The sequence below is a fragment of the Uranotaenia lowii genome, chromosome 2 (assembly GCF_029784155.1).
Source record: "Uranotaenia lowii strain MFRU-FL chromosome 2, ASM2978415v1, whole genome shotgun sequence".
In the NCBI taxonomy this organism is placed as follows: Eukaryota; Metazoa; Arthropoda; class Insecta; order Diptera; family Culicidae; genus Uranotaenia; species Uranotaenia lowii.
The window spans coordinates 79,864,422-79,892,201 of record NC_073692.1 but is presented as its reverse complement, the minus strand read 5'-3'; the positions used below and the strand labels follow the sequence as shown (position 1 = coordinate 79,892,201).

The 27,780-nt window shown below is 34.1% G+C and overlaps 1 protein-coding gene across 2 annotated transcripts in view; it reads right to left on the bottom strand.

Annotated features, from left to right (window-relative positions):
- LOC129749371 (transmembrane protein 65) overlaps nt 1-27,780 on the bottom strand; it is a 74,789-nt gene that overhangs the window by 7,515 nt on the left and 39,494 nt on the right. For both annotated transcript variants that reach the window (XM_055744333.1, XM_055744334.1), the window contains one exon: nt 7,712-7,779. In XM_055744333.1, the coding sequence (XP_055600308.1) occupies nt 7,712-7,779 (68 nt within the window). The remainder of the gene's footprint in view (nt 1-7,711; nt 7,780-27,780) is intronic.

Below are 27,780 nucleotides of genomic sequence, written 5' to 3'. Positions count from 1 at the left end.
ATATCAATACATGCTTAGCCATTTAGTGAACTTTCAAAACCTGAAAACTCTTTAATTTTTATACGTAAACCTTCCATCATTAGTTGTACTTAACATAAATTTGATTTCTGTACACTAAACCTCGAAATCGGTAACATACATCATGTAATACATACAATCCTCAATTTTTTTGCTACGCTCTGACGAAAATAGAAACAGCTTTATAGAGAGCAAACAGTTTTTAAGCCCCCTCCAATTTCGTATCCAAATTAGTCGATAAACTATATTTATTCAAATCCTTTCTTCTTCATCCGTTTAAACATTACTTGGTCTGAAGATTAGTAGATCGATACATCCGAGATTCGGTCAGCCACTTTAATAACCGGCGCTCAAACACATTCATTGCACTTGTCAATAAAAAGAAACTCAAGTCTTTCAATGGTGCTATCGAGAACTCTGATTGTTCGAACGGGTCTACAGTCACGGCAGTGTGAGCCTACACCGCCACGAGCTTCACTCTACAGACGACAAAATATCATCTTCGGGATCACAATCGGTGCAAATATTGGAAGCGTCAAAACTGTCTCCTAATTATTTCTTCATCCTCTTCTGAGCATTCGTGAATTCACCTTAAATCAAACAAGTTCAACCCAAATGTCTTTCCACTGAAAATCAAAATACATTTACGCCCCAACAATTAAATAAATCGATACTAACTTCGTGTAACATTTTATCCATCTTCTGCTTTCAGCCATCTCTTTCAAGCACAGTTTTTCAGTTGCCTCTTCAGCACTATGATGGTCTCGGCTCGTTTCATTTATCCTCAAGTGCTTTCTCTTTCTATCTATTGCCGCTTCGACCTATAGCCGGACTCTGATTCTTTTATTCTATCGCAAATTCATTGCTTCTCCATTGCCTCGCTTTTCGTTTGTCACTTTGACCCTCAGACGGATTAGGATCTTTTCATCTGTCGCTTCGGCCCTCAGCCGGACTCTTATCTTTTTCATTTTCCGCTTCTGCCCTCAGCCGGACTCGGGTCTTTTTTTATTTGCCGCTTCGGCCCTCAGCCGGACTCGGATCTTTTTTATTTGCCGCTTCGGCCCTCAGCCGGACTCGGATCTTTTTTATTTGCCGCTTCGGCCCTCAGCCGGACTCGGATCTTTTTTATTTGCCGCTTCGGCCCTCAGCCGGACTCGGATCTTTTGATTTGAATTCCAAGTAGCTTCTCATTCTTCCCACCGTCAATAAGTTGAACAACCGGAATCGTTTTCTTCTATCATTCATTCCTCCCCCGATTTATTATTTGGATTTCTGCTGCGGTAAGCATCACAATGAAAATACCAACACCACCGTCGCACAGAGGAGTATATAGAACCAAAAGTTGGCCAAAAGTGTTTTTTGATGTTTATACTCAGCAATACGTTTGAATATCTTGGAATAAGAACAAAAAAATATTATTAGAGTTAAAAAAAGTACTTTTTAGCTAATTCAATCACCTAGCAGTGATTTTTGAGATTTCTGATATTAAAAAAAGGTCGATATCAGTATCGAATCCACTTGATACCTACTTAAAATATTATCTTCCGATTGAATTATACAAATATCATTAAATTATTTTAATGAAAATCCACTTATTTTCTTACCACTTGATGTTGCTGATTACTATTCAGATTTGCATCAACACATTTTTGTAGTTTTTCATTGTTATGGGCTTCAAAAAGATTCACAAATCAGCCGCTTTGCCAGGTGTCTTAGAAACTTTTTTGATTATTTTTGAGGCATAAGTTTATCCTGCTGCCCTAGTTTTATTTGTGCTGCATAGCCTTAAACATCCATAGGCATGATTTTATGGAGCTCCTGTGCTTTTTTTGCTTATTTTTTCGTCTATTTGGAGCAGATCGTGAAATTTCAATGAGCCTTTTCTCTAAAAATATAAGATTTGCTTCTTTAGAGCGATCACGATATTCTATTCTGCATGATTGTTCTAAACATCTCAGGTCTGAAAAATGAACGTTCATTTTGCAAATAAAAATTTTCAAATTAATTTGAAGAAATTCTGGATTTTAAACCCGAAACTGAAAATCCAAGAGTTTTCTTAATTAACATTTAAAACAGAATAGTGTATTACTTCCAAAAATTAAAAAACAACATTGTGACTTTTATAAATGTTCCACGAGATTAACATAAATGAAAATGTATAATTTGGTATATGAATTATTTGCAATAAGCACTAATAAACAATTTTTAACTATAATTTGAAAAACTATTTTTTCTTTTGAGCAACTGATTAAAATAAACATGGCACATTGAAAGGATTTTACAAAAAAGAAGACAAATTTTTCAACTTCAACATTGAAAATATCACGAGTGCGGAAGTATGCGGAAGTTTTTTCTTCTGTTCATGGTTCATGAAGTTATGAATTTTCATATGATGTAAAATTTGTTGCTGGGACTTGCTGGGAACATAAACAAAAACAGTTATTTAACAAAAACAAGCTATGAAAACTACAAACAAAATAAAGAGTTTTTGAAAGCTCCATATACAGTACTCGAAATAATTTTTTTGCAACCACTTATCCTCGAATATAACATTCTAACATTCATTCAAATTCTCCTTTTCAAAATTTGTTGTTAAGTCACTTCTAAAATTAGTAATCACATGTTGAACTGTGACGCGATTTTTTTACGGTTTGTTGAAAAATTCCATTTGATTAAAATATTGAAGTTCCGACAGCCGCTATTGCTCGAAAAAAAACTAAATTATGAAAAAATGACTGGTACATGGTGTAAAATGTATTCAAGAAGCAAATAAACATTAAAATCATGATAATAATTAAATTTTATATTTTGACTTTTGGCCAGGTTTTTGGGTGAAATACTCCTGTGTGCGTCGCCGAGATCGAATTACGTCAATGTCTTTTTACAGAGCTGCACTTAAGAAAAAAAAAACGCTTACCATCGTACCGGCTGCGCCAAATTGTAGAGTCCTTCCAAGTATGGACAATCAACCGCCTTTTTTGTAGCTCTTCAAAACTCTGCCAATCAGTAGGACGTTCTTCTGATAGCACTGATTCCGTTCGCTGTCCGCATTCAACTGAACGTTCTAGTTCTCTCTCTTCCAGTTCCGCATGTTTTCTCCCGCCTACTTAGACAAGACTGCGAGGGGTGAATCATAAGTCTCGCATAATATTTGATATTGACTCTACAGTAACAAATATTTTAACCAAATTCGAAACTTCTATTTATTCAAATCATGAATCAGATTTTGGGTTTGGTTTGGCTATCTGATATTTAATTTTGAAATAACATTTTTTAATTGGAGGAAGTTTTTTTTTCAGTTTTTAAATCCTGTTTATTACAATTATACACTTTAACTTTAGAGCATTTGTCATCACAAAAGTCTCCATATGAAATATAAGTTTACACAACAAGAACAAACTACAAATCACTAAAAATCTTTAGCTAATCATTGTTTTTGCATTTCCGATCTTGAGCTTTTACTAACATTTTGTCAATAGATGTTCAAATGTTTTAAATATATTTCGAAGTTATCTGTACTGTTCCAAAGCTTTTCACGAACTTGTTTCTGAGACTCTCGTTATCGATTGATGATTATTCCAGTTAAAACTCATCGCTTCAACCAGTATATTTTCACTTTTTTTCGCCAATAACAGATGACATCGAATCGACACTTATGGATCAAAAATGTAAATTTTCTTTCAATTTCGTTTTATGTCTGATATGAAATTCCAAGCTACTTTGGCAGGTTGAGATTGTTTAATTCCTTGTTTGATTGATAGACTCAACTCAATTTCCACTAAGACATTTCGGGGAGCCAATTCTTCCTATTTTATGACTGAATAACTTACTATCTGTTGGAACTAAGTCATTGAACACCATAAAAAGGTCAGTTTTTCCATCACTAGAAATAAAGTTTGACGTAATATTATCATGCATGTGGCCCTCATCATGCTAGAAATCTCAACCATAACTTGCGCAACTATGTTCAGTTAAAGATCATAAAATAATTTGGACGTAAAGAGGTGAGTATTTAGAATGTTTAAAGTTTGAAGCAACAGATATCCAGTCTCGAGAGTTTCTCGCTACATCTTGATTATTGATTTGACTAAACATAAATACATCATCATTGGGCTTTGTGAATTTATTTTTAAATAGAATATTTTTTATAAAAAGACTTTACATGAGCTTTCTATAAGGCTTATCTACTGTTTGACCTAAACCTATCAAATTGCTCAAGAGCGGCTTTAATCTAATCGAAAGAATTTTTGTAAAAAAAATTAATCAGTGTTAAGCATACTTAAAGATATTCGATTTTTAAACTCATGACAATTTCCTTTTTAAGATAACAAAGTAAATAGCCCAGGCGGGTATACATTATCATGAAGATACATATTATTCAATTTCACTGCCATCAGGTCCAAGAGCGATATTGTTATATGCGCTGTTGAGCACAGTAGATTGATGAAAAATGGCTTCTCTTCTTAATTAAGTTTTTTATTCAAACCCAGTGCTGGAAGACTGAATAAAAGTTAAACGCCAATATTCTTTCATCAATCTACCGACCAGTGCGAAAGTTCAAATTTAACTTTCTTATACAATAATTTTCAATGAAAAAAAATGTTTTCAGCAGCACCTGTTTTGCATTTGAAACTATTTAAATAGGTTTGGTTTTGTTCTGGCACACTCTCGCAAATTTTGTTGATGTTTTTGAAAAATAATTGTTTGATTAAGAGTTGTTCTAAAAATAGAGAGTTTGTGGAAGTTCCTAGGACCGAACAATATTTTTATTTAATTCAAAATTTATAATTACGACAGAGTTGGCAAACTGGCATTAACTAGCAAAATATGATTTATTTGATTGTTATAATTTATTGCTATTCACTGTTTTCGAGCACCAGCATATAAAGATCAAGATTGATTTTATCATTAACCCTAAATGCAAAAAATAACGTGGAATAGCTGTTTTTTTTTTTCAAACAACAAACACTAAAATCTAATTATTCATTTTTCCACGTGGATGTTTTTCGATCAATCGAACACAACAGTTGATCTGTAGCTAACAGGAAAATCAAAGTTTATCATTTACAAAAAAGTAATTCTTAGACAGCCTCTGTTTTGTTATTAAACAACGTAACCCTCGTTAAATTTTAAATATAAAGCATTCACAATCACTTTTTCACCCTCATTTAAAAATTTCAGATGAAATTTCCAAAATCATATTCGAATTAATCAACAATTTTGAGAAAAATTTAAACCTTTGACGGGTAAAATCATACACATATTGGAAAAACCACCTAAATTTGTCTCACATTCTATTTGTTTGAATTGAAAACGATAATTTAATGTACCTGAATATAGATACCTCATAAGCATTCCAGATTGCCTGGTTTTAACCGGGCTCGCCAGGATTTCCGAAGAAAAAATTGGGAAATACCTGGTCCGGTCCAGTTGCTCGAAAAAAGAATGGCCTGGATTATTCAAAATTTTTAACGAAATTCCAAACTAGTTTTAGCGGATGCTATTTTGGAATTGTGAGATAAGATTTTAACGCCGTTTATGTATGATTATGTGTTAAAAATCATTTTTCGTGTGTTTATTTATCAGCTTTTATTTTGCCTTTTTATGGAAAATACCTATATTTTGGCAGAATATGCCTACATATTACTTGGGTTTTAATTTTACATTACGAAACCAAATTAACGGACTGGCCCGGCCTAAAAACGTATAGAAAAAAAAACTGGAAAGCTTACTCAATAAATAACGCGTTAAAAACTGAATAGATACATAAATATTTGTAATCAATAACTTGAATTGACCTTTACACCCCGAAGCAATTTTATTTATGATTAAATTGTATGTATTTAAAATAAAAGTAAACCTTTACGTTTTTGAAAACATTAAAAATTTCATGTGTGATCCCTGAAATCTAAATTTACCCAAAGCACACAAATTTTAAACTAAGTTTCAGTAACGAATATATTTTTTTTCATTTTTGATTAAGAGTTAGGTAATTACTGTTAATTTATTTCAATTAATTTTGGTTTCGAAACTTCAAAAGTGACCTTTAGCTGATGTTGCCAGTTAAAATGTACTGTTTCTTCATTATTTATTTGTCACGATTTTTAATGAAGGCTTTAAAATCATATTTTTACCGATTTATACTGATCAAACCACAGATTTTTTTGTCTAGTAATCTAAGCTTTAGTGAGTATTGATGAATAATCTACAATGTATTGATTTTCATTCTTCATTCTATTGGACGCACTATACTGAAGAACCACATGTGACATAAAATAAGATTTTTGAATTTTAAAGAAGCATTAAATTCTTAAGACACGATCGCTTGATGTCATGAATTTTGAAAATTATAAATTTCGAACTTCATAGGTAACCAGTATGATTTTGAAAGATGATTTTTTGGACAGGATTAGCTAAATCTGGAGAAATGTCATGAATAAGCTCGATAATGTAGAGAAATGAATCCAACAGTAAGTTAACATTTCAGGGACTAGACAAGATGAAAATTAATGTTGAAAAACATGCGAAAAAAATTCGCCTTGTCTCCCGGTTCAAGTCCTACCGGGAGACAATGCGAATTTTTTTCGCATGGTTTTCAACATTAATTTTCATCTTGTCTAGTCCCTGAAATTTCAACTTACAGTTGGATTCATTTCTCTACAAAAAAAAAGATTCGCTGACTGAATGTTTGAGTCAAGACCCATCTCTGGGTCACAGTTTAAAAAAAGCTTGATAATTTTAAGAAAATTTATTTCCCTTTACTTTTAAAAGTTTTGCTATTCCGAAGAAATTATAAATATTCATTTGAGCTTAATGTGGATTTTCAATTTTCTTGACCCGAATTTGCCAAAGCATTAAACTTGAAAGAAAATCATACCATGTTAGAAGAGTTGACGATCCAGAAGAGAATCCATGTATTTAATCACTTAATGGTAATCAGAAACAGATATAAAAAAAAATATCCAGGAGTTTGAAAAACTCTATCTATATAATTTTAAAGATATTTTCGTAAAACTTATATTCATGGATCATTCATATATTTTGTTTTTTGACTCCGAGGGTTGCCGACAACTGATTTAAACGATAACAAACCTTTTCGTAAATTGCAGATTTTTTGCTAATCCTCTAGATTGACCAAACTTCCTGTTGTTTTGAATATCTATATGATATACATTGTGTTTTTACATGCAATGAAGGGATTGAATGCTTTTCCAACCGTTTTTACTGAAGAATATGCTTAAACACAAATAGAATACTGTTTGAATGATTTAAAAAGTAATAAAAACCCGGAAAAAATTGTATTCACTTTCAGATTATCTTGTAAAGGTTTTTTTTCCCAGTTTACCATGGTATTCATGCGTGGGTGGGGTAAGTCTAAACGCTTTTGAAATTTTGATGCGTGCGCAAAAATGACGGTTTTGTTCATCTCTATGAAGCACATTTATACACAAGTTATAATTTTTTTTAAGGTTGCCAAGGAACAAAAAGGCAAAAGCATAACATCCAAGCTCTCTATCAAGCAACAACTAAAACTTTAATTGTAACGAATTGTAAACAAAAGTTATTTCGAATGTCTTAGTTTTTTTGCATTTTACAACCTGTACACCACGAAGTCATGTGAAATTAAATTTCAATTTAATAATCAGGAAACTTAATAATTACAATACTAAAAACACTTAAAGTTTATACTTACCGCAATAATCATCGTGAAATTATCCAGGAAACCGAATCCAATAAATGGTAGCGCATTCACGAGACCCACTGTAAAAGAAGAAATTAAAAAGGTTTGTAATTTTGCAATTTGCGCTAAAAATTGTACTCTTAAACGTAAGATCATGATCCAGCAAGGTTGCCGAAAAAAATCAGTGTTTTTAAAAAAAAAATTCTGACTTTCTGTGATTTTACCTCAAAATTCTGTGATGGTTTTCTGTGATGCTATTTCCTTTAGTTTTATTGAAAATTCATGATAAATTAGGTCTTTTTTACATTTTAGTTGGCAAAAAATCAATAACCATTACCAATCTTATCATACTTTTTTAATTCAAAGGAAGAAATCTTATTTTATCTTAGAAATTTTATTTTGTCCAAAAAAATTATTATTTCGGAAATCCATTCAAAATTCAAAAAGTCTGTGAAATCTGTGAATATTTCAAAATTCTGTGTTCTGTGACACAGATTCTGTGATGAAAATTTGCACGAAATTCTGTGAAATTACAGATTTTTCTGGTGATTTCGGCAACCTCGGTTCCAAGGTGTAATTAAGATTAAGTCAAATGTCAGTCCGTAGGTAAATATTGAACGACATCACAAAAAAATCTACAAGACATACAATCTCGAGAAACGGTTCTATCCGCGGGCGCATCTCGAATGGCAGAACCCTTTTCACGGTGAAATGTTAATTTTATTCATGGAAAGTTCGCAGCGGGTTTGATTTGGTCCATTCAGGATGCTTTTTTATGTAACCTGTACCGAAGCACCGAAGCTGGGACAGAAAATAACAGAGCGAGAGATGGGCAGATGGGCAAAAAGTTGTTCACGGGATGGTAAATTGACTTTCGACTTTCCGGTGATTGAGCAATCACATTCCGAGAGATGTTACCTATGCTTGAAAATCTGAGACCGGGGCAAATGTGATGGGACCAAAATGTGTACTGAAGTTCTGTAGGTAAAAAAATAAGATTGATAAGCTGTTCAGTTTTATACGGGACAATCCGCTCATGCGGATGAACAGCTCGGGATGGTCTTAGTTTTGTGGCAAAAAACCAACCGTTTTAATACTGTTTAAATTTATGCACCAACTTTCCAGATGAATGTGAACAAAAGCGATCGCTTGAATGCTAGCATGTTAAACCATCTTCAAGATTTTAATTCTAAAAAAAACTTTCCAAAATAACGGTTGGTAGGTTTCCGGTACAGCATTGATGAAAATCATAATTTTTTCCAACGCTCTCGAAAAGTTAAAACTTAGTAAACCTTGTGACTCTTCTTCCGGTCAGCTCAACCCGGAATCTTAGCAAATTATTCCAACCGAATAAAATATCCTTCATTACGAAAGTTTGGCTACCACTCAAAAAGGTCTCCTTCAGTGTTGTTCTTTTCCGTTTTTTTTTCTTCCATTTTTTTCTGTTTTATGCTTTATACACAGCCTGACTGGGATAATATTTTTTTAAGTTTTTGGTATTGAATCACAGGAAACATTATTCACGGATATTTTATTGCTTCCAAGCCGTGGTTTTCGAAGCCTTGAAGCAATGTTTATAGATGTTTGGATTGCTGTTGATATCTCCTCTGCCATTGCACAGTGGTGCAAAACATCAATCTAGCTGTACGAAATTAATAGCGCCCAGGGATGAAGAGATAGACATTCGGTGTCTTCAGCAACATTGTTCAGTTTTACATGGAGCATACTCTAGTATCAAAATTTTTGCCGAGGGGTCCACCAATAGCGAGATAAAAATGCTAACTTTTTTGTTTTTCAAATTAGGGCTTAATTTATTAATAAACTGTTGCAGTTTTCCTTTATATAGTTTGTTTTAATAAAAGACGTTAAAATTCGACTTTTCAAATCATTTAAACTCAAAAAAAAAAAAAAATCATGGAACTAATCTGTTAAATTTGATAGAAGCAGTTATATTGTACTAGCAAACCGGATCCATTATTCATTTATATGCTATCAAATACTTATTTAGTGCTTTACCAAATTTAACAGATTAGTTCCATTAATGTTTTTGGAGTTTAAATGATTTGAAAAGTCGAATTTAAACGTCTTTTATTAAAACAAACTATATAAAGGAAAACTGCAACAGTTTATTAATAAATTGAATGTTTTCAACGGTTTTTCTATAAGTAAAATAGGTAGTTTTTATACAAAAAGTGTATTTAAAATCATTCAAATCTCTACTAGTTCCATCGATTTCCCCGCTAATTTCAAATGGAAATGGTTCCGCTTATCATCAAAAATAATCACAAAAAAGGGGGTATTGCGAAAATGTGCACTTTTCGATGGAGGAGCCTTCCAAAATTGCCAATAAAATACACTAAATGCTTTCTATAGAGCTTCAGCAACTTTTAAACCCATCATAATGTATGAGACAATTGTAGATCGTGGCTTGTTACAGCTTTGTTTCAAAGACAGCGAACCATTTTATCCAACCTACAACGCGTCAGGTTCAAAAAACTGTTTTTTCATGAGATTTTTTTTACTTTGACTGTAACTTCTGAGGGTGATGTGATAGGACTTTGACATATTCAACAAACTTATGTATTTTGATCAGATAAACAACTTTGTCGAAGACATCAAAGCCCTAATTTGAAAAACAAAAAAGTTAGCATTTTTATCTCGCTGTTGGTGGACCCCTCGGCAAAAATTTTGATACTAGAGTATGCTCCATGTAAAACTGAACAATGTTGCTGAAGACACCGAATGTCTATCTCTTCATCCCTGGGCGCTATTAATTTCGTACAGCTAGATTGATGTTTTGCACCACTGTGCATTGATTGATGTTCATTTTAAATCCCACAGACTTTACGGGCACCAAACAAAATTAAGCCACATATGTTGAAGCAAATTGAGTTGGGAGCATTCTGTTTGAACGTTAAAAAAATATTGATGAACGATCCTTTTTTTAAATGAGCGAAACTCCTCCCCAAAGCTTCGGTTTTTCTATAGAATATATGAAAGGACGAGAAAAGCGCATGGTCTGAAGTGTCAGATCTGGAATTTATCGATTAATACGTAGAGCAACTGACATAAACATGCATGGTCTTTTTTCAGCAGGTATCCGGGCCGAACTAATTCGGTCCATTTAATCAAAAACCGAACGAAAACTTTAAAGCTGATGATATATCAATGCGTTTCGATGAGCTATTCTATGATTTCCATAGAAAAATTACATACATAGTTATGAGGTTTTGAAATATTGGTTGATTTTTTTCACAAAAAAATATAACCTCAAATATCTTGTAAAACTAAAATTTAAAAAATCTGCAAAGAATTAAACTTTTTTAAGTCAGAATAATGAATCAAAATTAAAATTTTGAAAAAAAAATAGGATACTCGCAGCGTAAGCCCCTATACAGATAATTAAAAAACCCCCATCAATGTGTGCATTCAAAATTCCATGATGGCAGGATGAAGGTTTCCTATGGATAATAAAATGTTGTAGCTAGAAAATGATTATGTACCGAGGGACTCATTCTTTGTTTTTATTCATATCAATTACAAGAAAATCATGAAATTCGAATCTCTGACAGCAGCGTCTCGTTGGTGATGTTTGAACTAGACTGCAGACCGGTTCCATATTGGAATGGGGAGTGAGAATGATTCCCTATAGATATATACCAACATGCTAAATTAGACTGAGTCGATTTGGGGTCATTTTTGAATTTCTCAAATTCTGGGGTAAAAAAAAGCTTCGTTTTGGTTCAAAACTCATCCGTGTTTTTTTTGGGAATTTTTAAGTAACGTATACGTGAGTCAATTTTAACTTTTAGGAATGTATGGGGAAATTGAATGTTTTGTATTGAGAAATCAACATAGTTTTTGTTTCTTTTATGAAACCGAGCCTGCTAGTGGTATTTTGTGTCAATTTTTAAATTTTCTGTAGGAAATTTTCTGCTGAACAACTTTGTAACCGTAAGTTTGTATCTTATCAGGCAGAAAAGTTTTTAGCTTTTCAACTGGGGTATGTCTTTCGGCACTGAAAACCAATAAATTCAATTGACATCACTGCTGCCTGCTTATTAAGGTTTTGCATGACTACTTTTCATGCAAAACTTTGCTAAGCACTAGCAGTGATGTCAATTGAATCTATTGGTTTTCAATGCCGGAATACCTATCCCTGTTAAACAGCTGATAACTTTTTTGCCTAAAAAAATACGAAGTAACGGTCAATATCAGGTCTGGTTCCACAGAAGAAACGAAAATTATTTTGATTTTTCAGTACAAAATATTCAATTTTCCTATACAAACCTAAAAGTTGAAATTTGCTCATGTAAACGTACCTTAACATTTTTGCAAAAAATCATGATTGAGTTTTGAACCAAAACGAAGCTTTTTAGGCCCCAGGATTTGAGAAATTCTAAAATGACCCCAAATCGACTCAGTCTAATGCCATATGGGTACACGTGGGTGTGGGGTGATGAAATATACCTATCTACTATCCTGCAGTGCCGCCTTTCATCTAGAACGCGCCGTGTGCCAACGATTTGTAGTTACCATTTTCCGAGACCGGTCGATGAAAGGTTATGTTATCGTGGGTTGTTTTTCGTTTAACTTTTTCTGGTTCGTCCTTTTTCCGATTTTCTTCGGAGAAGGCGAGAGATCAACGAGCACAGTCCGCTGCTGCTCCCCAATGGCCGAGATAGAAAAAATACATGTTTCACCAGAAAAGAATCAACTGATAAAGAAATTTTCGAAAAGGGTTTTGTGCAATATTTCCCTGCTGGGTTTTTCGGATAAACCTCACACAACTTTTCCTGAATAGCTTTATTAAATGGAAACTTTGCTAGGGATGAATGAAAACAGTTAAAATTTTAACTTTGATTGAGCAGAAAAAAATGTTAAGAAATTCAATTTTGCGTAGAAATTGAACACCTAGCACTCCTACTGGTTTCGCCAAAAACTTCGATGTGCTGGAAGCATCTGATTGTTCGATGATGCGAAATATCATAATTATTAATTACGTATGTATTTACGAATTTAAATACAGAGTAACAGTTAACGAGAGATTGACGGGTTCCTGTGCTATAATAAAATTTGCCAGAATTTTTGCAGCATCTGGACCAGACAAATCTGGACTATTTTACCTAAAAATCTGACAAATTTCGGGATTTTTTTTAAAAAATTGTCGATCAAAAATCCGGGCAATATCCAGGCAAATTTGGTCAAATCCAAGGAATTATTCAACAAAAATCGATAATAATTTTGATTTTTTTTTTCATAAAAAACCATCAGCAGATTTTAAGTCGTATTTTTGTTTTCCACAAAACCTTTGATGGTTATTTGTATGAAACTTGCTAAAAAAATCGTATTGAACGCATAAATTCAATTTTTACAAAATAATATGTTTTGTATGATTATGTTTTGTATGATTTGTGTTATTTTAGAATGAGAATGAGAATAAATCGGGGCAAAATCCGGGCGTTTTGAATTAAAAACCCGGGCAACCGGGCCGGATCGGACTTTCCCCCTAATTTTATATCAAATATTCGGGCAAACTCGGATTGAACCGGGCAATCTGGCAACTTTATTATAAGAACAGTCATGATAGAAATTTAAGATTTCTCAATATAAATTAAAAATAAAACAAAATATGAAAACACTTCCTAACAGTAACTGCTAAAGTAAGGACGATTTTCTAGAAAGGTAGCAGAATATTGCTGGGTGAGTGCGTTTGAACAAAAAAAAAACTATTCAAATGCACGTGCCACCAATTGTTTGAAAGCGTTGCGAATAAATCTGAATCGAATGGAGCCTCAAACCGCAGATTAAATTGAACTACAGACAAACAAACTACAAATAAACAATGTTTTTCAATTACAGGGCGCCAATGTTCGGTTAGGCGTTAAATTTACGAATAACTGAATTTTTTGCAAACAGTTTACTGAGAAATCACCGTTTGATGGTTGAAAATTGGAAATTGGTAACTACAATACAGCATAGAATGACGTGATTTTTGTGAGAAAGCACTTTATTACAGTGTGGTTTGTGAATGCAAAAGGATGGCTTGTGACTCAAAAGTTTTTTACACTAGGCACACATTTTTCACAAAATAGAAAGCAGGGATGAATCATCACAGAAGATGAAAATTCTGGAAAAAACATGATAGAGAGGGAATCTCAAATTATAGTAGAACAAAGAGAAAACTATTCATCGCTAGAACTGGGATGAATTTAAACGGCTGATAGCCATATCACTCTTTCGGCAATGGTTTGACGTTCACGTATACCGTTACGGAAAACAATAAACCTTTTCATAAATGTTGAAATAATTGAAAAAAAATTAGTGAAAAGTTTAAGTGCAGGTTGCCAGATTGCCCGGTTTTATCCAGGTTCGTCCGGATATTTAATACAAAATTTGAGAACAGCCCGGCTCGGTCCGGTTGCCCGGATTCATTGAAAGAAGCCCAGTTTTTCATTTCATTGGGTAAATCAAACAAAAAAAAAACAAATTGTGTTGCAATTTTTTTATTTAAATAATCCTCCGAAATATTTTTTTTTGATTAAGTCACACAAAAATAATCATGAAAGGTTTTTTGGAAGCATAGAATACGATGTAAAGTCTGTCGATGGGTTTTGACAAATATTTTAATTCATTTTTTTTCTTGATTGTTGTTGAGTAATTTCTGGTTTTTGACTAAATTTGCCCGAGTATTGCCCGGATATTGTCCGGATTTTTGGTCGTCTATTTTGTTTTAAAACAGTTCTGGATTTCATTTTTACAATCTGGCATAATGGCAACTGTATCCCTGGTCCAAACAGCCAGTTTTGATCCGAATTCCGGCCAAAGCATCCTAGTTTTGAATAATAACTTGTTTTTCGAAGGACTGATCAAAAACTGTGAGATTCGTTTAGAAGTGAGATGCAGGATATGCTGGAAATAAATAAAATTTTATAAATTTGGAAAGCCTGTGCTAAGATTGGATTGTATGTAGAATTAAGAGGAAGAATATTTGGAAAAGCAACTTTTGCATAGAATGGAATGAAGAATAAAGATGATAGATATTTGGTAAATAGAATCTAGTTTTCAAAAAATGGAAAGTAAAAGTTTCAGTATTAGTCAACACCGAAAATATATAAAATAATCTATTCTTGTGAGAGACAGACGTGTTCGAGTGAATCTCTGAAATAAAATTCATAAAAATCGTAAATTCACAACACTGGAAATGAACAGAAAGCGCAGATTTCCAAGGCTGCAGCTACGAAAAATTGGTTTATGATTCGGCCTTCCGTAGAAAGACGGATTGGCACAGGGAGCGCAATTTTTTAAGGCAGCTGATACGAAAAAAAAAGTTTTTGGTTCGGCCTCCGGTAGAAAGACGAATTAGCTCAGGAAGCGCAGAAAATGCTTGATTTAGCCTTCCGGTCGATGAAGACGGAATTTGCTTAGGATCCGCAGAAATTTAGGACTCGGTGGACTTCGGTGGAAAAAGACGGAATGGCTTCAAAAGTGCATATTTTTCAGGTTTCTGCTGATTATTTGTTTGGATTTGGCATCCCGATGGAAAAAAAACGGAATTGATCATAGAAGCGCAGGTTTTTAGGGCAGCTTCTGCTGATTGATTGGATTTCGCCTTCCGGTGGAAAATTAAAGATTGGCTTAAGAAGCGCAGATTTTGAGGTTGCTGCTGCTGATTGTTTGTTTGATTTGGCCTTCTGATGGGAAAAGACGGATTGGCTTCGGAAGCTCGGATTTTAAAGCCTGCTGCCGCCGGTGGATGAAGACGGAATTTGCTTATGAAGCGCAAAATTTAAGGCTGCTGCTGCTGATTATTTGTTTTAATTTGGCTTCCCGGTGGAAAAGCCGGAATTGGCCTTAGAAGCGCAGATTGTTAGGACAGTTTTTCCTGATTGATTTGATTTGGCGTTCCAGTGGAAAATTACGGATTGGCTAAGGAAGCGCAGATTTTAAGGTTGTTGCTGCTAATTGTTTGTTTTGATTTGGCCTTCCGGAGGAAAAAGATGGATTTGGCTTAGGAAGCGCAGATTTTTGAGGCTGCTGCTAATTGTTTGTTTTAATTTGGGTTTCCGGAGGATGAAGACGGATTGGCTTAGGAAGCGCAAATTTTTAAAGGCAGCTGCTGCTGATTGTTTGTTTTGATTTGACCATCCGGTGGATAAAGACGGATTGGCTTAGGAAGCGCAGATTTTTAGAGCTGCTGCTGTTGATTGTTTGTGTTGTAATTTGACCTTCTGGTGAATAAAGACAGATTGGCTCAGAAAGCGCAGATTTTTAAGGGTGCTACAGCTGATTGTTTCTTTTTATTTGGCCTTTCGGTAGATGAAGGCGGAATTTGCTTGGGAAAGTCAGAAATTTAAGACTGCTGTTGCTGATTGTGTGTTTTGATTTGGCCTCCGATGGGAAAAAACGAAATTGGCTTAGGAAGCGCAGAAATTTAAGACACTATTGCTGATTGTGTGTTTTAATTTGGCCTCCGGTGGAAAAAAGTCGGAATTGGCTTAGGAAGCGCAGATTTTTATGACAGCTTCTGCTGATTTATTTGATTTGGCCTTCCAGTGGAAAATTACGGATTGGCTTTGGAAGCGCAGATTTTCAAGGTTGCTGCTGCTGATTGTTTGTTTTGATAAAGCCTTCTGGTGGAGAATGACGGATTTGGCTTAGGAAACGCAGATTTTTAGCCAGCTTCTGTTGATTGTTTGTTATCTAGAATTGTAGAATTGAGATAAATTGAGAATAGAGGTGAGAAGGAATGTAGAGATGAGATGAAGGATATGCAGAAAATAAATCAAATTTAATAAAAAATAAAATAAAATATAAGTTGTTTTCGGCAACACTGAACATATTTAAAAAAAATCTATTCTTGTGCGAGACAGACGTGTCTGAGTTAATCTCTTAATTGAGATTCGTAAGAATCGTAAAACCACGACAATTTGGACCCAATTTGACGTAGTTCTAAACAGGTTGACAGTCAATAGAACACTAGTGGAGTTGTCAGTTTTTTTCACTGCATTGGTACTAACTTCGGCGGTCCAATTAATGTATAAATTAAACCAGCAATACAGTTGCTCTAAGAATTGATCCGAAACCAACGGCTCTCGGTCGGTTTTAAAACGTTTGACAGTTGTCGTTTTTTTTTTTCGTACGAGTGCTGTTCGTTCAGATTATCAGGGAGATTGCCAGATTTTTCATCGGATTGGATCTAATTTCGGTGGTCTCATTTTTGTGTAGACCAGAAATACAGTTGTCCTTTGTTTCCGAAGTTGTGATAATCTTGGGTTTTCACTTGAATTTGTACAAAAACTTTGTGTAAAGTTTTACCTAAATTTTCGAAATAAATATCAGGAACTTTGAAAATAACTTGTCTGTGTCACTGAAAAAAAAGGAAAGAGTCACTATTTTAATATCCATAGTCGACCATAATTTTTTTGGATACATCACAAGAATCAATTAATTTAACCGACTTTCTTTCGGCAATAAATTACGCTCGCATGTGTGCTTATGTACAGTATGTTGATGATGCTTTTGCGGTATGACGACCCATCTACAGATTGAAACTCAGCACTTATGTCGTTTCTTTATTATTATTTTTTACATTTTGATTTCAGCCTTAAGGCCGAGGAGTGCTTGTTTTTTTGTTTCCAATGATTAAAAATGGCTTTAATTGTTTTTCGGTCTGTAAAATGAATAGATACTATTCTTGTGAGAGTCATCTCAATTTTGCGGCTTTCATTCACGAAAGCGCTGTCCTAGAAAATGTTCCATTCTCAGTTACGCTAAAATAAATGGTGGAAGAAAGGCACAAACAAATATGAGAAAGCACATTTTGGAAGCACGGCTCAAAACAGTGATTCGTCAGCATTTTGTTTAATATGGGGTGACAGAAATTCAGAATAACAAAATCCCGCAAACCACCAGCTTTTGAATGGTGTTCTTGAAAATTAGGTGTGGCACAAATCTTTCAATTGTAAATAGTTGAGGCACACAGAAAAAGTTCCATTAAGAATAGGGACTTTTGATCGAGTTAAAGTGTAGAGTATGAAAAGATGACTTTTCCGAGCCAGACTCGTGAACCACTCGGAATCTCACATACGAAATATCTGACCCGGGCCTTTTTCAGAAGGGTCTCCAAGCCCAGGAAAACTAACCACTAACGCTTCCACGCACTGAAGTGTGGCACTTGTGTTTTGCTTGCCCATTTTTACTTTCGGGATGCCACAATGTTCCATACATGCGTAAAAATGTACCATCAAACCGAATAATATTTTTAACCGTAAAAAATAGGCTGAAAGTAACCCCCCAGGCATAATTTACTTGCCAACTGGCTGCTGCTACGCCACTTACTGCCAGTTCATAAATAATTCAATTCCAATTACAACTGCTACAAAAGCGACCGGCAAGCCAACAGACAAGCGAAATATTCCATCCGACATCATCCTACTTGGAATGCCATCAAAGTTGTGTGAGCGCGAAAGAATTTCTTTTTCACGAAAGAGCGTGGAAAAATTCGACTTTTGCCTCGTTTTTTATGGCGTAGTGTTTTTAACGGGAAAGGATAACACTAAGTAAAATGGGATTTTTTCTTATGCCGGGAGCGCATAATTTCGAAAGCTGCAAAAAGAAATACTCACTCTCATCCATTCCTGGTCCAAAGTAAACGGTAGAACACCTACATAAATAAGACTGCTAACGAACATTCAACTCGTCTGTTCAAGCATCCGGAACAACTTTCCCAGTTTGTTGAGATTAGTTGAGTTACCAACTAACTTCGAGATTTCATAAACGGAAAGTTTGTTTAATAAGATTTGTAAACATGTTCCTCAATTCAACCGCCATTGTTCGAAATCTGATTGTAAGAAGCCGTGACCCTTTGGCCATTTCGATTGAGTTATACATATATCGATTTTCCAGAATGAATACACAACCCTTCTGCCATCCTCTATTGAGGACTCCGCTCCCACTTCTATTTGAACACATGTTGAAAGAAAAAAAAACTTCTCCACTTGTTTTCCAGACTTGTTTCCGGTAGTTTAGTGAGACTGAGGATCAAAGACCGTTTGCATGTCAGAAAGTCGTAAACCCCAGGTGGCTTTTATATGCGCTTCATGTAGTCTGCTGAAAAGCACACAGAAGTTACACAATTTCAAAGCATGCAAAAGAAGGCATATGCTTGTGAAAAAAGTTGTGAATTAAATCATGTCACTATGAAATCAACCTTATTTATAATGTGCATTAGGAAAGAATGTTTAAGTTTAACATAGGTTTAAACAGATATTTAGAACCCAGATTTGCGATTAAATTTAATAAAATCCCGAACAAATCCTGAATCATTTATCATTCTTTTCAAATATGCTTTTCTTTGCACATACCGCAAGACTCAAATGATAGAGATGAATCAATCCAACCACGAACATTTGTTTTTCTCTTTGAGCGTACAAACAGAATGAACCTTTAAACTCCATCCACATATATCTCAAGATAAACAAAAAGCTAAACCTCGAGAAATACGAAAAAGCACATGCTACCGGAGTAACAAACGAGAAACATCGGTACGACGATTCACCAGAAATATTTTCACTTCAAGCCCTCTTAAAGCGTATTATACAAGTTAAAGGAGTTTCTCTGCTTGAATGGTTGAACGTTCGCACACCATTTTCGAAACGATGCTGAAGGCATGTTAGACCGGCTTCTAAAATATGGGGAAGTGGAAGACATATTGACGTTTTGAAGGTTTTTTTTTTGTGAGGAACAGATTAGTGTTTCTGAACGGTTATTGTAAATGAGTAGTGATTTTCCTACATTCTAATAAAAACTATCCGAAACATTTATAAATACAATACAACCTCTGGAGCCATCTATTGTAGATGAATGTATTCAATGATGATCTGTACCAGAGTGGGAAAACAGAAAGTAAATATTTATCAAATTTATTGCATAAATCCAAACGTTTATCAAACTACAAAAAAAATTGTCCAAACTAATTAAAACATCAAGAACAATTTTGGAGTTTTACGATTCAGAAAAATTATATCCCTTTTAAAGGGTTATAAAGCTTTGTTAATTTTTTTGTTGTTCATGGGGCACTTTCTTTTGCTGATGGCTCGTTTCTTGGTTATCGTACATACAAAATTTTGACAGCATTTTGTTACTTCTAAAAAGTACGTTCCGACCTATTTATTATAAAATTTTATTAACGTGTTTTCAAGATATTTACGATGCAAGAGAAAAAAATTCTTTTTTGGAGCGCTGATGTGGTCTAGTGGATAGGCTGGCGCGAGTCTGGTAACCCAGGCGTACTGGGTTCGATTCCCGGTATCGGCAAAGAAACTTTTCGGTTCGAATCCCTTAAGTTGCCGACAGGTAAGATGTGTTGATTTATATAAATAACTAAATGCAATAAATATTTCAGAGGGAAAGCATCTGGGGTTAATCTGAAGAGACTATTGCAAGAGGAGTGGATTGCCAACCATTGTAGGTCTCTGAAGGTTGGATGCCTTCCCTCGACGAACCATCGGCCGTGGAAGCCCTAGAAGCAATTCGAAGGCCAAGCCACACAGACATAGGCTAGATCTTGCTACCGATGGGGGAACCATACATACATACATACAAGAGAAAAAAAACCTTTTTTGAACAGTTTTCTTCAAAATCCATCATTATTAAATTGATAGCTGGCAAAACCGTATTGATTATTAAAACAAAAGTTTGTATGTGAGTGGTGGAAAAGTATGCCAACACTATCAAAAACGTCCATAAAGTTCGAAATATGCTTTGGAGTGAAACACATGATTGGAAATTACGGTTAAGGATCATAGGGAAGACAAGTCTTATGCCAGAATTTTAATTTTTAATAAGCGAAAAACTATGTGTAGATCGCTGGAATGACCCGCAATTTTTTTCTGATAAGCTAAAAGTGCTGCCTAGCTATGACCATTAAAACCGAACCTTAAACTACAAATTTGCTAGTTCTAGAGCTTGTAAGCTATAAAGCCTTTACCGAGGCAATGAGACAGAGGTGATTTCTGATGGACGACAAAGCTTATAAAAACCCCATTTCAAACAAATTCCAGCGGTTAAATCTTATAACATTCCTGATCGTGGTAAGGTCCCTTGTAGATTAAAGAATGTACCTATTTGAGGGTTGTTTTGTAAAAATAGAATGACCAAGACTCTGCTCCTGCGGAAAAAAACAACTATTTTCAAAACAAAAATTTTGGTTTTCGCAATTTTTAAAAGCCTAAAAAAGTACTCTTGTTGTAAACGCGGGTTCAGAAATATTCTGCTGATGGATCGTTCTGATCCGCGTAGGTTACCCTTTTCTAGAGAATCCTAACGGTGAGTTTCAACAACTCTTGTATGTATATTTCGCAACTTCCTTACTAACCGATTATACTTGAAGTTCAATCTCATGATGGTTTTGCTTCGTTTTTGTCAGATTTTGCCAGCAGACATTCCAGTTAAAACTTATGCTAGTGACACAAAAATAACCAACTTTTGTTAATTTCAAAACCACAGAATCCACCAAATTGCCCTCAGTTTCTTTCAAAAGAGAAATTTCGGGCTAAAAAGTAGCGGAAAGTGAAGAACGCGAAATGCAGCCACCCAAAATATAGATTTGACGAAGTATAAGTGGGAAAAACTGATCAATAACATGACTGGAAAAAGTGTGCGCCGGCCTAAATATGGAAGATACCAAGAATAAAAAAGAAATATTTTATATACAGAACGAGAGATAATTTTTCAATTTTTTTATGAGTTATCATAATATTACCTTTATTTCCTTCATACAAAGAATTTCGATCCAACGAATGATTTTTCAGATACACGCATTCGTTATTGTCCCGTTTCTAAATGAACTAAGCTTTTGTTCTAGTCTAGGTCAACTAGAACTTTTTTTTTCAAACTAATGCATAATGGTAGACAATAATTTCTTTAAAACTACTTATTTGTATCATAAAGTTACTTAAAAATTGGTAACATGAGTTATAAATTGAATGCAGGTGGCTCCAGAGATTGCAAAAAAAGTAAAATGGGTTAAATGACAAGGAGATTCCATGAAGTATGTACACAAGACTGAGTCGATTTGGGGACATATTTTAATTTCTCAAACCCTGGGGCCCAAAAAGCTTCGTTTGGTTCAAAACTCAAAAGTAACGTTTACATGAGTAAATTTGAACTTTTAGGTTTGTATGGAAAAATTCAATATATTGTACTGAAAAATCAACATCATTTTTGTTTCTTCTGTGGAACTGAGCCTGCTAATTGTTTTTTTGCCAATTTATAAATTTTCTCAAGTAAATTTTCCGCTGAACAACTTTGTCGAAGGTCGTAACTTCTTAACTTATTAGACAAATAAGTTATTTGGTGTTGAATGGGGGCATGTCTTTTGGCACTGATAAACAATAAATTCAATTGACATCACTGCTAATGCCTCGCGAAGTATTGCATGAAAAGTTGTCATGCAATACCTCGCTAGGCACCAGCAGTGATGTCAATTGAATTTATTGTTTTTCAATGCCAAAAGACATGCCCCCATTCAACACCACATAACTTATTTGTCTTATTAGAAACGAAGCTACGACCTTCGAACAAAGTTGTTCAGCGGGAAATTTCCCTTAGAAAATTTATAAATTGGCACAAAAACCATTAGCAGGCTCGGTTCCACAGAAGAAACAAAAATGATGTTGATTTTTCAGAACAAAATATTCTATTTTCCCATACAAATCTACGAGTTCAAATTTACTCATGTAAAGGTTACTTTAAAATTACATCATTGTACACTCAATTGCTTGTACCGCAAAACAGGGTAACATTGATCACCGGGGTAACTTTGATCCACATGAAATTTTTCTACATAATCATTAATAACTAAGTCTAAAGTTAAAATATTTCAAAACTTTTTTCAACGTTTAAAAACCTATAAGTTGAGTTTCAAATTGGGAAAAACTTGGTCTGTTTTTGAAAATTTCAAATGCAAGTAAAAATTTAATTTTAAAACTTTAAAATATCTATTTATTCGATGGCTCGCAAACGAACACCCTTCCTGATGAAATTAAAGCATTTAGAAGCAGCACGTTGATTTATTTGAGAGTTCAACTTTCTTCCTTAGTAAATGTATAGTTTTGGTGTAGTCTTTGTTGTATTTTGAGGTAAATTTTGATATTTTAAAAATAGGGACATTTTCCAAGAGTAAGCCAGTCTAGGACAAAAGGATAGAAACTCTATCAAATGGTAAAGTTTGAAGGACAAAATTGAAAGGGAATAGTGCGAGGTAATTGAGTTAAAAAAATATATCTTTTTTTAAAGTTCAAATTTTAAAAGATGTTAAAAAGACTAGCCCCTTAATTTATGCAGGATCATTGTACATCTTTCGATTTTAATTATTGTACGGCCTCAACACATCCAAGATCGCGATGTTGTTTTTATTTTCTTTGACCGGAAAGAAATCTAAACCTAGAAACACCGAATATCAGCATTCTATATCTCAGAATTCACTGGACTAAAAAGTACAAATTAGGTATGTTTGAGCCACCGAAAGCGTTGTGTTCAATTTTGTGAATTTTCATGATTAATTTTATATCATTTGAGTTTGTTCCGAGCTGCCTAAGCAATTGATAAACAAGCATTTGTAAATATTATGAAGGTGTTTCGTATCCTTTCTGATCAAGAAAACTCGTTAAAACCGTCAAAATAGAGACTGATCAATGTTACCCCAGAGCATCAAATTATAAACATAGACGAAATCGATTTTTAAATGAAATTTAAAGCAGGCTATTAAATTTCTGCAACCATGTTTTACGTTCATAGGAGTCCAGTACTGGTTTTAAAAATATGACACATGCCCACATTCCCCTTAACAGAAAAAATAATCGAGAAATATTGAATTAAGTGATCAATCTTAGCCCGTTGCACGATACTCTAAATAATTTTAAATACATTGTACACACAATTTCTGGTACTATGTATAATTTATTCCTACATTTTCAACAGTTGAAATTCATAACGTTTCTTGGGGCAGAAAATAACGAACGGGAAATTTGCATGAACTGAGTTTTGATTGAAAACAAGCGTACACTGCAAAGATTCAAAGTTGATCTGGTTTATTAACATCAAATGTGGTGTAAACTTCCGGTATATGATATCAAAATTAGTTGAAAAAAGCTGTTCCCATAATTGGCAGACTAGAATTTGTAAATAAGATAAATTTGTTTCCATGTAGAACAATTTAAATATGTGAATTTCGATATTGTACTAAATTAAATTACTGAATGGGGCAAGAACTGAGTGATAAATTTTGTATCTATTAGGTCGGAAAAATTCCCATTCCTCTTTTGTCACTCGTTTGTTCCTTCGAAACCGTAACGAATAATTTTATTTATATTTTTTCTTAAAAGTATGAAGAAAACGCTACATTTTAAATATCTGACGGATTTGCGCCGGGGGTCTTCAGATTTTCCCCAAAATTGAAAATTTGATTAATTTTACCACTTTTTTTAAAACACATGTATTTTTTCATTTTCATTTCACTTTGGGGAAGATCTGAAGACCCTCGGCGCAAGTTGTCAGATAATACAGGGTCCGGCAATTGATTTGGAACTGACAAATAATTTGATCAAAACAAAACTTTTTCTTTCAAATTTAATACGATTTACATCAAAACAGATCATATTTTTAAAATCCATTGGCGCCTTTCGATTTTTTGTCCTTGAGCTTAACCACTCGCTGCAGAAGCTCAAGGCACATAAGGCAAAAGCCCGCAGGTAGTTTTTGTGGTATTTTATCCCTGATTCAACTAGATGGCGTTTCAGAACTTCCAACCCGTCATGTTTTGTAGAGTAGACTTCGTGCTTCTGAATAACCTAGACAATCAAGTCCATAGGGTTCAGGTCCGGCGAACTCCCCGACCACTCCGTACTCGAAATTAACCCTCGAAAAAAATTCGCACATGAAAATTGGGACCTCTTTCCTTCATAAGTCAATGCGAAGTTCTGCTGAAAAACCACCCACCAAAACCAAAATTATGACGTGTTCACAGTTTGAAGACATGCCCTAAAACTATTTTCGATACATAAATGATTGATCTACACCTCGCCAATTTAGTGTAACTACGTCAAGAAATTCTCTCAGGGTGCACCTTGATGATCTTCACCATGGTAGGTGTCGCCACTGTAGCTTGACGATCCCCACCATACTATACTTGGGTACTTCTGATCTCCAGGTATCTGCCAAGTGTGAGCCAAAATAAAAAAAATACTTATACTCGATATTCGAAATGCCGTCATAAAATAATTTTTTGGAACGCACAAATCCGAGATATGACAGTTTAAAAAGTACAAGTTTTTGCTAAAAAAATCCCTTATAGCTAATGAACGCACCCAGATACCAGTTTGAGAGAAAATGTGCGAATTTTTATTTCATACTAATGCCTAGAAGATATTTTTATTGTATGAGTTCATTAACCCTCATCCGCATTAGATTTCATTACCCTAATCAGCACTAGGAGTGTCAATTTGACACTCCAAGCTAAAATCGTCATAACTCTTTTTATATATAACCGATTACAATGAAACTTATATCACTAGAAACCTTGTAATGTCAGTAAAATATTTTTAGAACATTATATATAGCTAAAGCTTATAGTTTTCCCGTTATTCAGCATGAAAGAAAAAAAATCCGAAAAAACATGCCTCAGGAAAATTGCTGTAGTTCATATAATACATGTCCAAAAAAATATTTGACTTATGCATATGAAAGCTGAAGTTAATGCCTATATCATGAACACAAGAAATATTTTTTTAAACTTTTTTTAACGAAATAGTCACAAAAAGTTCAAAAAAGTGGTCTAAAAAACCTACTTTTCATTCGATTGCTAGTAAATACTGTTTGAGCGATGGTAGAGTTTTGAAAAAAATATGACTACAAAATCTATTAAAATTCCAACATTTTGCTGTCTTTAGATTTTTGATGCAACAAAAACTGAATTTACTGTAATTTTTCAAAGTTCACTACTTTGCGCGATTTTTTTACAAATTGAAATTTCATCTGTTTTTGTGGTCCACCGTCAGGTTGTACCCGGATTATCAGTGCTTTTGCTTTGTTTGGACCAATCAAGAGTATATTCATTGGAAAGCACATTTAATCTACATTCTAGTGAGGTGCTACAATTCACGCTGTGAAATTTCACAAAAATATGAAAATTATAAACGTAAAATCATTCCTGAATTTCTAGAACTACAAGCAGCGGTCCAGCAAAACGTGTTTGTTTGCTCTCCGAGTAGGTACGGTGGGTGGTTATTCGGGCAGAGAGCGAAGCCGACAGACCAAGAAATGCACGACACGCATTGTTATTTCGTCTCTCGGCTTCGCTCTCTGCCCGAATAACCACCCACCGTACCTACTCAGAGAGCAAACAAACACGTTTTGCTGGACCGCTGCTTGTAGTTCTAGAAATTCAGGAATGATTTTACGTTTATAATTTTCATATTTTTGTGAAATCTCACAGCGTGAATTGTAGCACCTCACTAGAATGTAGATTAAATGTGCTTTCCAATGAATATACTCTTGATTGGTCCAAACAAAGTAAAAGCACTGATAATCCGGGTACAACCTGACGGTGGACCACAAAAACAGATGAAATTTCAATTTGTAAAAAAATCGCGCAAATTAGTGAACTTTGAGTAATTATAGTAAATTCAATTTTTGTTGCATCAAAAATCTAAAGACAGCAAAATGTTGGAATTTTAATAGATTTTGTAGTCATATTTTTTTCAAAACTCTACCATCGCTCAAACAGTATTTACTAGCAATCGAATGAAAAGTAGGTTTTTTAGACCACTTTTTTGAACTTTTTGTGACCATTTCGTTAAAAAAAATTAAAAAAAATATTTCTTGTGTTCATGATATAGGCATTAACTTCAGCTTTCATATGCATAAGGCAAATATTTTTTTGGACGTGTAACATATGAACTACAGCAGTTTTCGTAAGGCATGTTTTTTCGGATTTTTTTTCTTTCATGCTGAATAACGAGAAAACTTGTAACTTTAGCTGTATATAATGTTCAAAACATATTTTACTGACATTACAAGGTTTCTATTGATATAAGTTTTATATGAAGTTCATAATAATTCAAACGAATTAAATAGATTTTACTTTTGGAGTGTCAAAATGACACTCTAAGTCGGAAAAGGGAGTTTTTTTGTCCAGGCTTCCAGGGTTCGTCCATAAATAAAGTAAAGATGCAATATTAAAGAACTTTTGAATTCATTTAGGGTCCCCGAAGAAATTTTTCTTTTTTGAAGCTTCTGAAAAAAGTTACAAGCATTCAAACTTGCAATAGTGTCAAAATGACACTCTAATGCGGATGAGGGTTAAGGGGGGGGTAGGGTCTAACGGGTATAAAAAAAACTCCATTTTCACGATTTTTTTCTAGAGCTATCGTTCAAACAAATGTATTCAAATTTTTTGCATTATACAAAGCATTGTTAAAAGAACATTTAGTAATTTTTTTGTAGAAAAATATTGAAAAATGAGCCGGTGACGGAGTACTTTCGAGGATGCCTTTTAGAAAACATGATTTGCGGTGGACACTGTATCTCAGTACAGAATCATCTGAAGTCAAAAAATCAGAGCAAAATGTTTTTAATATATGTTTTTCTGGACCCCAACGTTTTTATTTAACTTAAAAATATTTTTATGAAATTTTTGTGGCTGTTGAATTAAAAATTACGATTTTTCACCTAAAAATCCGCCATTTTTCACCTGTAAAATCTCCCCAAAGTAAAAAAATCAAAAAAGAAAAACGTTGGGGTCTGGTATTTTATATGTAGAAAGTATGATCCAAATTTGAAAAGAATCGGATAAGTAGTTTTCAAATGACGATATCCACGGACTTTAAAAATGTGCTTTCGAGAAAAACGCGTTTGAAGCTTCTGCTCTTGCTTGCAGTATTAGATAGGAGGAGATAAAGGCCTATAACTTCTACAGTTTTGCTTCAATCGACTTGAAAATTTGACACAACATTCTTGAAATGTTTTACAATAAGAAAATAGAAAAATAAAAAAATCGATTTTTTGAAAGTGTTAGACCC